The sequence below is a fragment of the Pelodiscus sinensis genome, chromosome 2 (assembly GCF_052426305.1).
Source record: "Pelodiscus sinensis isolate ZL-2025 chromosome 2, ASM5242630v1, whole genome shotgun sequence".
Classification (NCBI taxonomy): Eukaryota; Metazoa; Chordata; order Testudines; family Trionychidae; genus Pelodiscus; species Pelodiscus sinensis.
Genome location: NC_143053.1, coordinates 58,707 through 73,373, shown reverse-complemented (window position 1 = coordinate 73,373; position 14,667 = coordinate 58,707). Strand labels below are relative to the sequence as shown.

General features: G+C 44.4%; 1 protein-coding gene across 3 annotated transcripts in view; it reads right to left on the bottom strand.

Moving 5' to 3' along the window:
- MAPK15 (mitogen-activated protein kinase 15) overlaps window positions 1-14,667 on the bottom strand; it is a 112,985-nt gene that overhangs the window by 93,580 nt on the left and 4,738 nt on the right. For 2 of the 3 annotated variants that reach the window (XM_075919908.1, XM_075919910.2), the window contains exons 2-3: window positions 13,178-13,276; window positions 9,955-9,984 (exon numbers count right to left, since the gene is read on the bottom strand). In XM_075919908.1, coding sequence (XP_075776023.1) covers window positions 9,955-9,984; window positions 13,178-13,276 — 129 coding nt within the window. The remainder of the gene's footprint in view (window positions 1-9,954; window positions 9,985-13,177; window positions 13,277-14,667) is intronic. The other variant, XM_075919909.1, reaches the window with a different exon arrangement.

Here is a 14,667-nt window from a genome sequence, read left to right as displayed (position 1 = left end):
ATTATCTAGCTTCTCTTTAAACTCTGTTATAGTTCTAGCCTTCACAGCCTCCTCTGGCAAGGAGTTCCACAGGTTGACTACACGCTGTGTGAAGAAGAACTTTCTTTTATTAGTTAAAAACCTGCTACACATTAATTTCATTTGGTGTCCTCTAGTTCTTCTATTATGGGAACTAATAAATAACTTGTCTTTATCCGCCCTCTCCACACCGCTCATGATTTTATAGACCTCTATCATATCCCCCCTCAGTCTCCTCTTTCCTAAACTGAAGAGTCCCAGTCGCTTTAACCTCTCCTCATATGGGACCCGTTCCAAACCCCTAATCATTTTAGTTGCCCTTTTCTGAACCCTTTCCAAGGCCAAAATATCTTTTTTGAGGTGAGGAGACCACATCTGTACACAGTATTCAAGATATGGACGTACCATAGTTTTATACAGGGGCAGTAAGATATTCTGGGTCTTATTTTCTATCCTTTTCTTATAATAATTCCTACCATCCTATTTGCCTTTTTGACCGCTGCTGTACACTGTGTGGAAGTTTTCAGAGAACTATCCACGATAACTCCAAGATCTCTTTCCTGATTTGTCATAGCCAAATTAGCCCCCATCATACTGTACCTATAGTTGGGGTTATTTTTTCCCCGATGTGCATTACTTTACACTTATCCACATTAAATTTCATTTGCCATTTTGTTGCCCAATCACTCAGTTTGGTGAGATCTTTTTGGAGTCCCTCACAGTCTGCTTCTGTCTTGACTATCCTAAACAGTTTTGAATCATCCGCAAACTTTACCACCTCACTGCTTACCCCTTTCTCCAGATCATTTATGAATAAGTTGAAAAGGATTGGTCCCAGGAGTGACCCTTGGGGGACACCACTAGTTACCCCTCTCCATTCTGAAAATTTACCATTTATTCCTACCCTTTGTTTCCTGTCTTTTAACCAGTTCTCAATCCAAGAAAGGACCTTCCCTCTTATCCCATGGCCATGTAATTTACACAAGAGCCTTTGGTGAGGTACCTTGTCAAAGGCTTTCTGAAAATCTAAGTATACTATATCTACTGGATCCCCCTTCTCTGCATGTTTGTTAACCCCTTCAAAGAACTCTAAGGGTATGTCTACACTACCCTGCTAGTTCGAACTAGCGGGGTTATGTAGGCATACCGCAATTGCAAATGAAGCCCGGGATTTGAATTTCCCGGGCTTCATTAAACTAACTGGTCTGTAGGTTCCTGGGTTGTTCTTATTTCCCTTTTTATAAATGGGCACTATATTTGCTCTTTTCCAGTCTTCTGGAATCTCTCCTGTCTCTCATGATTTTCCAAAGATGATAGCTAGAGGCTCAGATATCTCCTCTATCAGCTCCTTGAGTATTCTAGGATACATTTAATCAGGCCCTGATGACTTGCAGGCATCTAACTTTTCTAGGTGATTTTTAACTTGTTCTTTTTTTTATTTTATCTTCTAAACCTACCCCCTTCCCACTAGCATTCACTGTTAGGCATTCCTTCAGACTTCTCCGTGAAGACCAAAATAAAGAAGACATTAAGCATCTCTGCCATTTCCAAGTTTCCTGTTACTGTTTCTCCCTCCTCACTGACTAGTGGGCCTACCCTGTCCTTGGTCTTCCTTTTGCTTGTAATGTATTTATAAAAAGTCTTCTTGTTTCCCTTTATTCCTGTAGCTAGTGAGAGCTCATTTTGTGCCTGTTTGCTCATTCCCAATGGAGCATGGCTTGAGCCCCATGTTCTGCCCTACCCTGCCGCCAGGCTCACATCCCTCCCCCCCATCCACTCCAGTGGGAAGGGAAAGTTGCAAATGGACACCATGTGATGCCCTGCCCTGTTCTGCAAACATGCCTGGACTCCCTCTCCTCTCCTGACAGCAGGCTCATGCCCCAGGCTGTCTGTTACTATGCCTGCCACCAAACTATGTCAAGCTGCCCCCCTAAAAGCTCTGAGGTGTACCTGCCACATAGCGCTGCTTAAAATTGTAACAGTAGCCTTGTACATAACATATCTCTATTGTCTTTAGACGGACCTTCCTTTAATTCTAATAGATTAGATTTTATGCTCTACAATGTATCTACTGTAAATTCTGCCCTTCATTTTTCATCACAGCAGGAACAGCAGTGAACCTGCTGTGCACTCCCCAGCCTCTGCTAGCTGTTCACCTAGCACAAACCGGCAGGAAAAATGGACTAGGGAAGAGATGTTCAAACAGCGAATTCAATCTACCAACTTGAACAGGGAGCACATAAGAGAGTGGAGGAATAAGCTGTTGGAGGAGATACAAGTGGAGCGCAAGGAAAGGATAGTATGCAGGAACAGGAAGTGAAGCACCAGGAGACAGTCTTGTCATCCATGGTAGTTGTGATCGACCAGATGGCAGCTTTCCAGGATACCTACCTGAACAGGTACCCCATCCAGCACTTGTAGACCAACATTCCCTCCTCACCAAGTTCCATAGCCTCCTCTCTCAGGAACCCTGGAACACAGCGGGGGAAAGAGGAAGGGGAAATCAAGGGCAGCCTCACACTCAACCCCCAGGGATGCCTCACGAAGCAAAAGGCTGTCCTCAGAACTGATCACACACATACCCCTGAACATCCCTAGGTGTGCCTAACGTAGTGAATACAAGCAGAGAGAGGGTAAGTTTAGAAGATAGGATACACAAAGAACAAGTTAAAAATCACGTAGGAAAGTTAGATGTCAGCAAGTCACCAGGTCCTGATGAAATGCATCCCAGGATACTCAAGGAGCTGATAGAGGAGGTATCTGAGCCTTTAGCTATGATCTTTGAAAAATCATGGCAGACAGGGGAAATTCCAGAAGACTGGAAAAGGGCAAATATTGTGCCCATCTATAAAAAGGGGAATAAGAACAACCCAGGAAACTACAGACCGGTCAGTTTAACGTCTGTCCCAGGGAAGATAATGGAGCAGGTAATTAAGGAAATCATATGCAAACACTTGGAAGGTAATAAAGTGATACGGAATAGCCAGCATGGGTTTGTGAAGAACAAGTCATGCCAAACTAATCTGATAGCTTTCTTTGATAAGATAACAAGCCTTGTGGATAAGGGAGAAGCGGTGGATGTCATATACCTAGACTTTAGTAAGGCATTTGATACGGTCTCGCATGATATTCTTATTGATAAACTAGGCAAATATAACTTAGATAGGGCCACGATAAGGTGGGTGCATAATTGGCTGGATAACCGTAGTCAGAGAGTTGTTGTTAACGGTTCTAAATCCTGCTGGAAAGGGATAACAAGTGGAGTTCCTCAAGGGTCTGTTTTGGGACCCGTACTGTTCAATATCTTCATCAATGATGTAGATATTGGGATAGAGAGTACGCTTATTAAGTTTGCAGATGATACCAAACTGGGTGGGGTTGCAACTTCTTTGGAGGATAGGGACATAATTCAAAATGACCTTAGCAAGTTAGAGAAATGGTCAGAGGTAAACAGGATGAGGTTTAATAAGGAGAAATGCAAAGTGCTCCACTTAGGAAGGAACAATCAGTTCCATACATACAAGATGGGAAGCGACTGTCTAGGAAGGAGCATGGCGGAAAGGGATCTAGGGGTCATAGTGGACCACAAGTTGAATATGAGCCAACAGTGTGATGCTGTTGCAAAAAAAGCAAATATGATTCTAGGTTGTATCAACAGGTGTGTTGTAAGCAAAACTCGTGAAGTCATTCTGCCGCTCTACTCTGCACTAGTTAGGCCTCAACTGGAGTACTGTGTCCAGTTCTGGGCGCCACATTTCAAGAAAGATGTGGAGAAATTGGAAAGGGTACAGAGAAGAGCGACAAGAATGATTAAAGGTTTAGAGAACATGACCTATGAAGCCAGGCTTCATGAACTGGGCTTGTTTAGTTTGAAAAAAAGAAGATTAAGGGGGGACATGATAGCGGTTTTCAAATATCTAAAAGGGTGTCACAAGGAGGAAGGAGAAAAATTGTTCCTCTTGGTTTCTGAGGACAGGACAAGGAGTAATGGGCTTAAAGTGCAGCAGGGGAGGTTTAGATTGGACATTAGGAAAAAATTCCTAACTGTCAGGGTGGTCAAATATTGGAATAAATTGCCAAGGGAGGTGGTGGAATCTCCCTCTCTGGAGATATTTAAGAACAGGTTAGATAGACATCTGTCAGGGATGGTGTAGACGGAGCTTGATCCTGCCTTGAGGGCGGGGGGCTGGACTCGATGACCTCTCGAGGTCCCTTCCAGTCCTATTATTCTATGATTCTATGATCCCACCCCGGACTCCTTTTCTGTCCCTGCTGTGTTCCCTAAATAAAAACACATGATTTTTGAACAACCGTCTCTTTATAGCTTACGTTGAAGGGATAGGAGGTTACAGACAAGCAGGGGCAACTTGCTGAGAACAACTCATGTCAAAGCCTCTATTTTCCCTGCCCCTTGCTGTCATGATCAGGTGCATTCTGCTCTCCTTATTGCACTGGTGTCTGGCTGCTCAAAATCAATGGCTAGACACTGTGCCTCGGCATTTCACCAGGGCAGATAACTTTCCCCTTTACTCTCACAAATGTTATGGAGTACACAGCAGGCTGCCACCAAAATGGGAATTTTGCATTTGCACTGCTCTACCCTAAGTGGACTAGAGAACCTCCCCATTAAACGCTCAAAAAGACGTTCTACCACCAATCTGCTCTTACTCAGCCTATAGTTGAACTGTTCCTTGCTGTAGTCCAGACTTCCTGAGTATAGCTTCATGCACCACTGGAGCAAAGGGTAAACTGAGTCACCAAGGATCACTATTGGCATTTCAACATCTACACTGGTAATTTTTTTAGTCTGGAAAAAAAGTTCCAGCTTGCTGAAGAGGCAGGAGTTCCTAAAGATGCATGCGTCAGGCACCCTTCCCGACCATCCCATGCTGATGTAGCTGAAAAGGCCTTTGTGATCCACAAGCCCTTGTAGCATCATCAAGAAGTATCCCTTGTGGCTTATGTACTTCTTGGAAAGGTGGTTGGATACCAAGATGGACATGTGCATTCCATAAATTACCCAACCACAGATTGGAAAACGTGGAGGTTTCCCTGAGTCACTACCCTCCGTAACAGAAGGGTATTAATTGCCTTGGCTACTTGGATCAAAACAGCCCCCACTCTGAATTAATTCCCAAGCAACTGGTAGCTGTCTGGCGTTGCAAGCTTCCACAGGGCAACTGTCACTTACTTCTCCACTGTCAGAGCAGGTCTCATTCTTGTATTCATGCACTTCAGGGTAGGGAAAGCAATTCGTAAACTTCCATGAAAGTGGCTTTATGCATGCGAAAGTTTTGCAGCCACTGCTAATCGTCCCATACCTGCATAACAACGTGGTCCCACCAGTCTATGTTTGTCTGATGGCACAAGAAACAGCATTCCACTGCATCAATAAGAACAAATGCTGGCAGCATTTGCAAGTTGCTCAATTCAAGTGCTTTACAGAAGAGTATGTTCATGGCCTCCTGAAATTCTTCCTCATTACAGCGGGCTCTGGATATACCCAGGAGCGGCCCAAGGCCGGCTGAAGCAGCTGGCTCCCTAGACGGGGCGGCGCAATCGCTACCCCGCCTGCACGGCCGTCAATGGTCATGACGTCATCATGGGGCACCCCCAGTGCCCCATGACGTCATCATCGGGCGCCCAGGGCAGCGGCGCCCTAGGCAACTGCCTATCACGCCTAGGCTCACGGGCCACCCCTGGATATACTCCAGCATTAGGCGCACCAAGGTTAATATAATCATCATCATGCTTTGATGCTCAACGGGATCCACGCTTGCACTGCTATGGCATCTATGCAAATAACCAAGTGAAAAAAGGATGTGAAAAGACTGTTTGCTGTTGGTTTTAAGTGTGTGTGTGTGGGGGCGGGGGGAGGAGAGAAAGAAATGAGTGCATTATGGGACACTGATGACATGCACCCAGAACCATCCACTGCACAGTTTTGGTCCCAGTGTCCACTGGAAACATAATATAGAATGCAAAGGGTCACAGACACTGTGGGATAGCTACTCACAGTGCATCACTCTCAAAGTCAACAGTAGCCACCAGTGTTCCCTCTAAGTGCACCTGCGCAGGCGCGCACCAAAAATTTGAGGCCAGCCCACCTTGTCAGCAGAGCCACACAGTGGCTGCTCAGTTGTTTTAGAGCAGGGCTATGTGGTAGGTGGCTGGCCTGCCTCAGGAGCAGCTGGGCAGCCACCACATGGCCCTGGCCCTAGCTTCATCTCTTCCCCAGGGCTGGAGCTGCAGGCCTCATGGCGGATGGTGGCTTCTCTGATGGCCCCAGCCACTGCCAGAGCTGAGCTCCATCGTGGGCAGCAGCTCCTCCTCCTGCAGCCCCAGACGAAAAAGCTGTGGACAGCAGCAGAGCATTGGCAATGGCAGAACATAGGAGCCAGAGCTATGGGGCAATGCAGGATCACCTCCTTCAAAACTGTCCTGGTCTTCCTCAACCTCATCTTCTGGGTGAGTCAACAGGCAGGTGAGGCCCAGGCTGGCAAGCTTCTTCTGCGGTGGGTAGAGGGATGCAGTGCCTGCTTGGAGACTGAGACACCTCAAGGGGTCTTGGCTGCAGGAGTGGGGCTCCAAAGACAGGGGGCTAGTGCTGTGCACCTGGGGATGGGGGTTTCTAGTTGCCCAATCGGGTTAGACAAGGCCAGAATTGCACCCCCACATCTGAACTGTGCTCTGCCCAGAGTACGGGGGCTGCTTGGAGGGTGAGTAATGCTGGTGTTGCCCAGGCTTCCATTGCTTGCACCGCAAGAACTAGATAAATTCAAGAAGGTTAGGTCCATCAACACTTATTAGCCAGGAAGGGTAAGAAAGGTGTCCCTAGCCCTTGTTTGTTAAGGGCTAGAAATGCACAGAGGGATCCCTAAATGATTACCTGCTTCTGTTCACTTGCTCTGGGGCATATGCCTTTGGCCACTGTCAGAAGACAGGATTCTGGGCTAGATGGACCTTTGGTCTGACCCAGTATGCCTGTTCTTATGTAGAGTTATCATTGTATTCATAGATCATATGTTCATCAAAAAGACTAAGTAAAGGAGCAGTGTTTTTTTTATGGCTCAGGGCTCATCTAGACTACGCTAAAGTGTCAAAAGGGCATATGCAAATTCTGTGGGAATTTGCATATCTTCTTCTGATCTCGCTTTCGAAAGCAGAGCATTTTTTGAGGAAAAGCAGCTTTTCAAAAAAGGGAGGGTTGCTGAAAAAAAACGCGTCTTGACTCTGCTTTCGAAAGTGAGATCGGAAGAAAATATGCAAATTCCCACAGAATTTGCACATTCCCTTACAACACTTTAACGTAATCTAGATGAGCCCTCTGTGCTCTGGTATTTGACATTTGTCAGCATTTTCAAGAAATCTGGGTCTATTAATGTCACTGCCCCTCATTTGTTTAAAGTGTGTCTGTCTTGGTTTTGCACTGCAACTTTTCTCAAAGCAATTGCCATAGTCTAATATGATGACATACAATTCATTACTCAAACAAGAAAAAAATAAATTTGCCATCTGGTGTCTGAGCCTCTAGGGTGCACCTGCTTCATATTTTCTAGTTTTCAACTGCAACTGTGAGAACTACAAATACACTTTTTTAAAAAGGTGAAAGCAGACATTGTGATACAAACTCTTGCTTCCAGTGAGGCTTTAAGAAAAGTAATGCAAGTCTTATAATAAAAATCACAAATGGTAGCAAGACTGGAATAGGGGAAATGGACAACACAGCCTGGGTGTCACCATACAAATTAAAAGTGTTCTTTACCAGGGCTAATTGACAATTTCTGAAGGAAAACTGGGCCTTTGACAAAACAAACCTTTTCTATGAAAAATGTTTACGTTCCTTAAAAAACAAAAAACATTTTTTTTACAATTACGATTTTCCCCCACTGACATTTTCAGCATTTTTTGACCAGCTCTACATGAGCAAACTACAGTAGAAGTTTTGTATGTTACTCCCTGCGAATTTTCCCTTACCTCTATTTTTTAAAACTTTAGGAGTGAGTTTTAGTCAGCATGGAATGTGATACAGTTCCTGTTGATGATGAAGGAACATCCAAGAGGAAAGAAAGCAGTACAACATCACAGGAAAGATGTATGAAACAATAATCAGAATCCCTCATATTATAACAGATTCACCATACAGGGACCATGCACCATGGCCCCAGCCCCAGAGTAGCCACACCACAGCCCCAGCTCCAACTCCGGCAGCCACCATCTCTCTAGTCATTGCAAAGTACTATTAACAGTTCATCTGTGGCAGGTCAAGTTCTGCCAACCTTGAGAACAGGAAGGAAACCATTCCTACCACCATTTATTGCTGGTGTTGAGAAGCAGTGCAGCATAGATCTCTAAGAAAAACAGCTTATTCTTCAAACTATGCAGGTATGTGCATTGGGGGGGGGGGGGAAGATGTCTTTTTATTTACCTGTAACTGATGACATGATACAGTACATTGGCACTTAGGGTCAGCCATAATAATAAGGATGCTTGGGTTAAAGTTCTGATTTAACAGCTCCTTCTATTATTTGTGACTGGGAAAGGGTTGTTTTAGTATTCTTTCTTCCATAACATTTAATATCCATCTATCTATCTATATCTGGGGTGGGCAATAATTTTTGACCGGGAGCCACTTCAGAAATTTTTAAGTGGCCCTGAGCCACACTGAAAGGGGCTGGCCGCAGGTGGAAGGGGCAGGGCCAGGACACTTCCGTGCTTCCCTGCCCACAGACTCTGAAGCACGGAAGTGTCCTGGCCCTGCCCCTTCCACCTAAGGCCTGCCCCTTTCAGTGTGGCCCAAGGAGACTAAGGAGGGATATGATAGAGGTCTATAAAATCATGACTGGTATGGAAGAAGTGAATAAAGAAAAGTTATTTACTTATTCCCGTAATATAAGAACTTGGGTTCACCAAATAAAATTAATTGACAGCAGGTTTAAAACAAACAAAAGGAAGTTTTTCTTCACTCAGCACACAGTCAACATCTGGAACTCCTTGCCAGAGGATGTGGTGAAGGCTAGGGCTTTAACAGGGTTCAAAAAAGAGCTAGATAGATTCATGGGGGTTAGGTCCATCAGTGGCTATTAGCCAGGATGGGTAGGAATGGTGTCCCAAGCCTCTGTTTCTCTGGAGGTGAGTGACAGGGGAGGGATCACATGAGGATTACCTGTTGTGTTCCCTCCTTCTGGGGCACCTGATATTGGCCACTGTTGGCAAGATAGGATGCTGGGCTAGCTGGACCATTGGTCTGATCCAGTAGGGCCATTCTTATGTTCTAATGACACCACAATCTGGGACAATTCCTCAAATTTGTCACCTAAAAAGAATGGCCCAGGTTTGGGAATCTCCCCAATACCCTCAGTCATAAAGAGGGAAGCAAAGAATTCATTTAGCTTCTCTGAAATGACTTTATCATCTTTGAGTGCTCCTTGAGCATCTCGATCATCCAAGGGCCTCACTGGTTGTTTAAGCCAGCTTCCTGCTTTTGATGTACTTAAAAAACATTTTACTATTACTTTTTGAGTTTTTGGCTAGCTGTTCTTCACACTCCTTTTTGGCTTTCCTTATTTTTTTTATACTTCATTTGACAAAGTTTATGCTGCTTTCTATTTTCCTCACTAGGATTTGACTTCCACGTTATAAAAGACATCTTTTTCTCTCTCAGTGCTTCTTTTACTTAGTTGTTAAGCCACGCTGGCACTTTTTTGGTTCTCTTACTGTGTTTTTTAATTTGGGCCTCTATTATGGTGTCTATCATGGAAAGCCTGCTTGCTACTGCTGACACAGAAAAGAATGATTGAGACATGATAGGAAGTGATGGCAGTAGCCATTGCATTATGACTAAAGGATAAGGAGGAAAGAAACAGATGCTGGCTGGAAAAAATATGAGAGAGAGTTAAAGGATACATCATAGGGCAGAAGACAGGTGTTACTTACCTGCAGGAACATAATTTCCCGGAATGTTCTCTAGAAATAAACAAAAACATTTACTGTCATAGCAGTAAGATAATTGATGGAAGAGGAAGTAACTGTCCAATGTGATGGTTACATCCCATTTATTAAGGAGTGAAGTGCCATGTGTTGAGGTCAAACTAGCAAAAATATATTTGCTTAGTAACATGAAAATATTTAAAATATTTTAAAAATATTTACTATTTAATGTGACCTATGCAGTCAAATGCCTCACTGCCATGTATATTGGTCAAACTGGAGAGTCTCCACGGGAAAGAATTAATGGACACAAATCAGATATCCAAAAAGGCAACACACAGAAACCTGTTGGAGAACACTTTAATCTGCCTGGGCACTCATTAATGGATCTCTAAGTTACCGTGCTGTTTCAGGCCAATTCCACAAGCCAAATACACAGGGAAGGGTTGGAACTTAACTTCATTGTATCAGAATGGAATGAACAGGGATATCGTCTGGCTCTCAAACTACCTTCCACATCCTAATGACTTAAGAACAATTAGCACCTCCCTTGGTTGGTTATCAGCCTCTTATAACTACTTGAACAATCTATTCTGTCTTTTTTCTCCTTTTATTTCCTTCCAACCCCGCCCCCCTTATTTATTCTTGGATCTGGACTTTTAATACTCCAGTCATCTAAAGAAGTGGGTTGTGCCCACAAAAGCTCATACCACCAACTACATGTTTTGTTAGTCTTTAAGGGTATGTCTACACTACCGCACTAATTCGAACTAACTTAATTTCAATTAGTTAATTCAAAATAAGATAATTCGAATTAGTGCATCTAGACCTAAAAACTAATTTGAATTAGCGTTTTGCTAATTCGAAATAGCATGTCCACACTGAGTGAACCCTGAACCGAAGTTAAAGCTGGCTGGAACCAGTGCCGGCAGGGCATCAGGTTCGGACTTAGAATGTGGAGCTGCTGCCTCAGGATAGCCGAGGGCTGTGCTTAAAGGGACCCGATCCCCACCCCGGACAGACTGTTCTCAGGGTTCCCCGCTTGCTTGTCTAACTCGATGAGGGACAGCATAGCAGTCCTGTGCCCTTGGAGTGCCCTGAGTGCCCACACTCGGCACATCACAGCACTCGTCCATCAGCCTGGCTGCACTTGCCGCACGCTGCCATCGGGGGGGGGGGTCAATCGGGGGGCTGTCAGGATCCAGGAGGCCCTGCAGGAGAGCTTCCACCCTGAGGAGCCTGCAGAGCTACCCCAGTCCTCCCAATCGGGGGCTCGTGCCCCATTTCTCCCTCACCTCCTTCCACTTATCCCTCCCTAGTCCCCCTTCCTGATGTAAAAAATAAAGGACACGTGTGTTCAAAAATAGAAACTCTCTTTATTTAACAAAACTGGGGGGTGGGAGATTAACCTCTGGGGAGACTGGGAAACGGAGGTGGAAGAGGGGAAGAGAGAGTTTGGGAGAGGGGAGAGGGAAACCTGGAAGGAGGGAGCTGGAAGGGGGAAGCCAAGGGAAGAAGGAGGAGGGGAAGTATAAAACTCTGGTATGCCATATCTTCAGTACTGTGTATAGATGTGGTCACCTCACATCAAAAAAGATATTTTGGCCTTGGAAAGGGTTCAGAAAAGGGCAACTAGAATGATTAGGGGTTTGGAACAGGTCCCATATGAAGACAGGCTAAAGAGACTGGGACTTTTCAGCTTAGAAAAGAGGAGACTGAGGAGGGATATGACAGATATATAAAATCATGAGTGGTGTGGAGAGGGTGAATAAAGAAAAGTTCTTCATTAGTTCCCATAATATTAGGACTAGAAGACACCAAATGAAATTATGGGCAGCGGGTTTAAAACTAATAAGCGAAAGTTTTTCTTCACGCAACACATAGTCAACCTGTGGAACTCCTTGCCAGAGGAGGCTGTGAAGGCTAGAACTATAACAGAGTTTAAAGAGAAGTTAGATAAATTCATGGAGGTTGGGTCCATGGAGTGCTATTAGCCGGGGGTAGGAATGGTGTCCCTGGCCTCTGTTTGTGGAAGGCTGGAGATGGATGGCACGAGACAAATCTCTTGGTCATTGTCTTCGGTCCATCCCCTCCAGCGTACCTGGTGTTGGCCGCTGTTGGCAGACAGGCTACTGGGCTAGATGGACCTTTGGTCTGACCCAGTACGGCCATTCATATGTTCTTATGTTCTACGTTCAGGGCTCAGGGTCAGGGGTCTCACTGGACCAACTTGATTTTCATGCAAACCTGTTCCTGGGTTCGCATGTGGCCTTTGGTGGCCAGGCTGGCAGCTATCCTGCCCTAGACGGTCACATTCCTGGGCCTAGTGCAGAGATTGTGGACATTGGAGTCCTCCCCCCAAACCTCAATGAGGTCCACGATCTCCGCACTAGACCAGGCAGACGCCCGCCTTTTGCGGCCCCAGGCAGGCTCTTGGGAGCTACCAGCCTGGTCCTGGGAAAAGGTGGAAGGCTGGGTTGCTGCAGGTGGCTGGCAGGCTTGCAACTGGCACAAGCACTGTAGCCAGACCGTGCCCCTTTAAGGTCTCCGGAGCCGGGAGGGGGGCAGAAGAGTTTCCCTGGTTTGGCACAGAGTGGCCACCAGGGCAACCTGGGAAGGGCTAGCCTCCAACTAGTTCCAATTAAGTGGCTACACAGCTCTTAATTCGAACTACTTAATTCGAACTAGGCATTACTCCTCATAGAATGAGGTTCACTTAGTTCGAATTAAGCACTCCACTAGTTCAATTTAAATTCGCACTACCGGTTTGTATGTACAGCCCCTATTAAAGTTAATTTGAACTAATGACTGTTAGTTTGAATTAACTTTGTAGTGTAGACATACCCTAAGGTGCTACTAGACTATTCATTGTTTTTTATGTTTTTCTTGTTACCGACTAACTCGGCTACACCCCTGAAGCTTATGAAAATATTTACATGTCCATTGAGGAAGTTGTTTCTTAACCTCAGCCACTCAGTGGCTAGTTACAGCATGATGTATCAGGTTTGGCTACCTCTTATACATGTTATCCTAACTAGTGGTAAGCTGTAGAGGATGAAATTTTTCTTACCTATACAAATCTGAAACCATTTACTAAGTTCCTGTCCTTAATATCTTGTGGTAACAAGTTCCAGAGACCTAACCATCTAAGTTGATGTGTCAGTCCTTGAAGTACCCCTGTACTCATCATGCATGTTTTGCAGAACACATTCGTAAAATAGTTCCTTACCTGAGCATCTGTTCTGTTCCTAAAAGCATCAAAGATCTTCTTGACAGCAACTATTTCTCCAGTCTTGCGATCAATTGCTTTCCACACAATTCCATATGCCTAGGGAAAAAGGATAGATGGATCCACCAGTTACAACACCCACAGCCATTTCCTTTCAGTTGCTAAGCTCAGTTAGGACCAGGTTGGGGATGAATGTTTTTAGAGGAAGGTATTAACAAAAAAATATCAATAAACTTCTATAGAGTAAATAAACCAGGGTCTATAAAAAGCACTCAATACTTTTCTCACATAACTGTTATACTGCATAAACTAGTGGGGTCTTTTTGTAAGATACCCTGTCTTTGACAGTGGCCAGCATAAGATGCCTAAGAAGAAGGTGAAAGAAACCCCACAACAGATCATTAAGGAAAATCATGTCCATAAGAACATTTTCTTCCTAACCCCATCAAAGATGAACATAGACACTGAAGCACTATACTTTATATTTATTTTTAAAAGTTATCCTATTCAATGTAATTTTAAAGTTTCAGAGGGGTAGCCATGTGAGCCTGTAGCTGGAAAACTTAAAAAACAACAAATCATCTTGCAGCATTGTAGAGACTAACAAAAAATGTAAATGTTATTGTGAGCTTTTGTGGGCACAACCCACTTCCTCAGGTGAATGGAGTTTAAGGGGTCCAGTTTTCAAATAAACAGCACGGAGAGAGGATGGGGGCGGGAGGAGGAAAAAGAAGAAAAAGGGCAAAGAAATTGTCAATTAGAGCATCCATACTAGATGAAGCTGAAAAGAATACTTAGTACCCATTTTAAGTACCCTTCGTTTGGTTTTTTATGTCATTAGGATGTGGAATGTAGCAGGCCATCCAGCCAATGTTTTTGTTTAGACTTCTGCTGTAGAAATCAAAATTGTAAATGATGTAAATGACATTAAGTTCTGTAGCTTCCCTGTCGAGCTGGCTTTTGAAATCGGATTGAAATAGGATGGTGACTTTGCAATCCATTAATGAGTGCCTAGGCAAGTTAAAATGTTCCCCAAGAGGTTTCTGTATACTGTTCTTTGTAGGGCCTATCTTGAAGTAGCTGATGCCTGGGTAACTCGTCTGGCTCTGTCAGTCTGTTTTTTCACTTCTCTAAGTGGGTATTTCAGTTTTAAGAATGCTTTATATAAATCCTGTAGGTGTTTGTCTCTGTGGGGTTGTAGCAAATCCAGTATCTTAGGGAACTGGATGTAAACAATTTATTGGGAAATGTGTCTAGGATAGAAGCTGGAGGCATGTAGGTAAGTGTAATGGGTGGTAGGTTTCTGTAGAAGGTGGTGGAAATGTGTCTGTCGTGTAATTGTACGGTAGTGTCAAGGAAGTGGATCTTGTGTGGACTGGTGCAGGCTAAGGTTGATGGTGGAGAGAAGTTGTTGAAATCCCTGAAATTCTTCAAAGGTCTTCTTTCCATGGATTCATACGATGAAAATGTTGTCAATGTAGTGTAAGTAG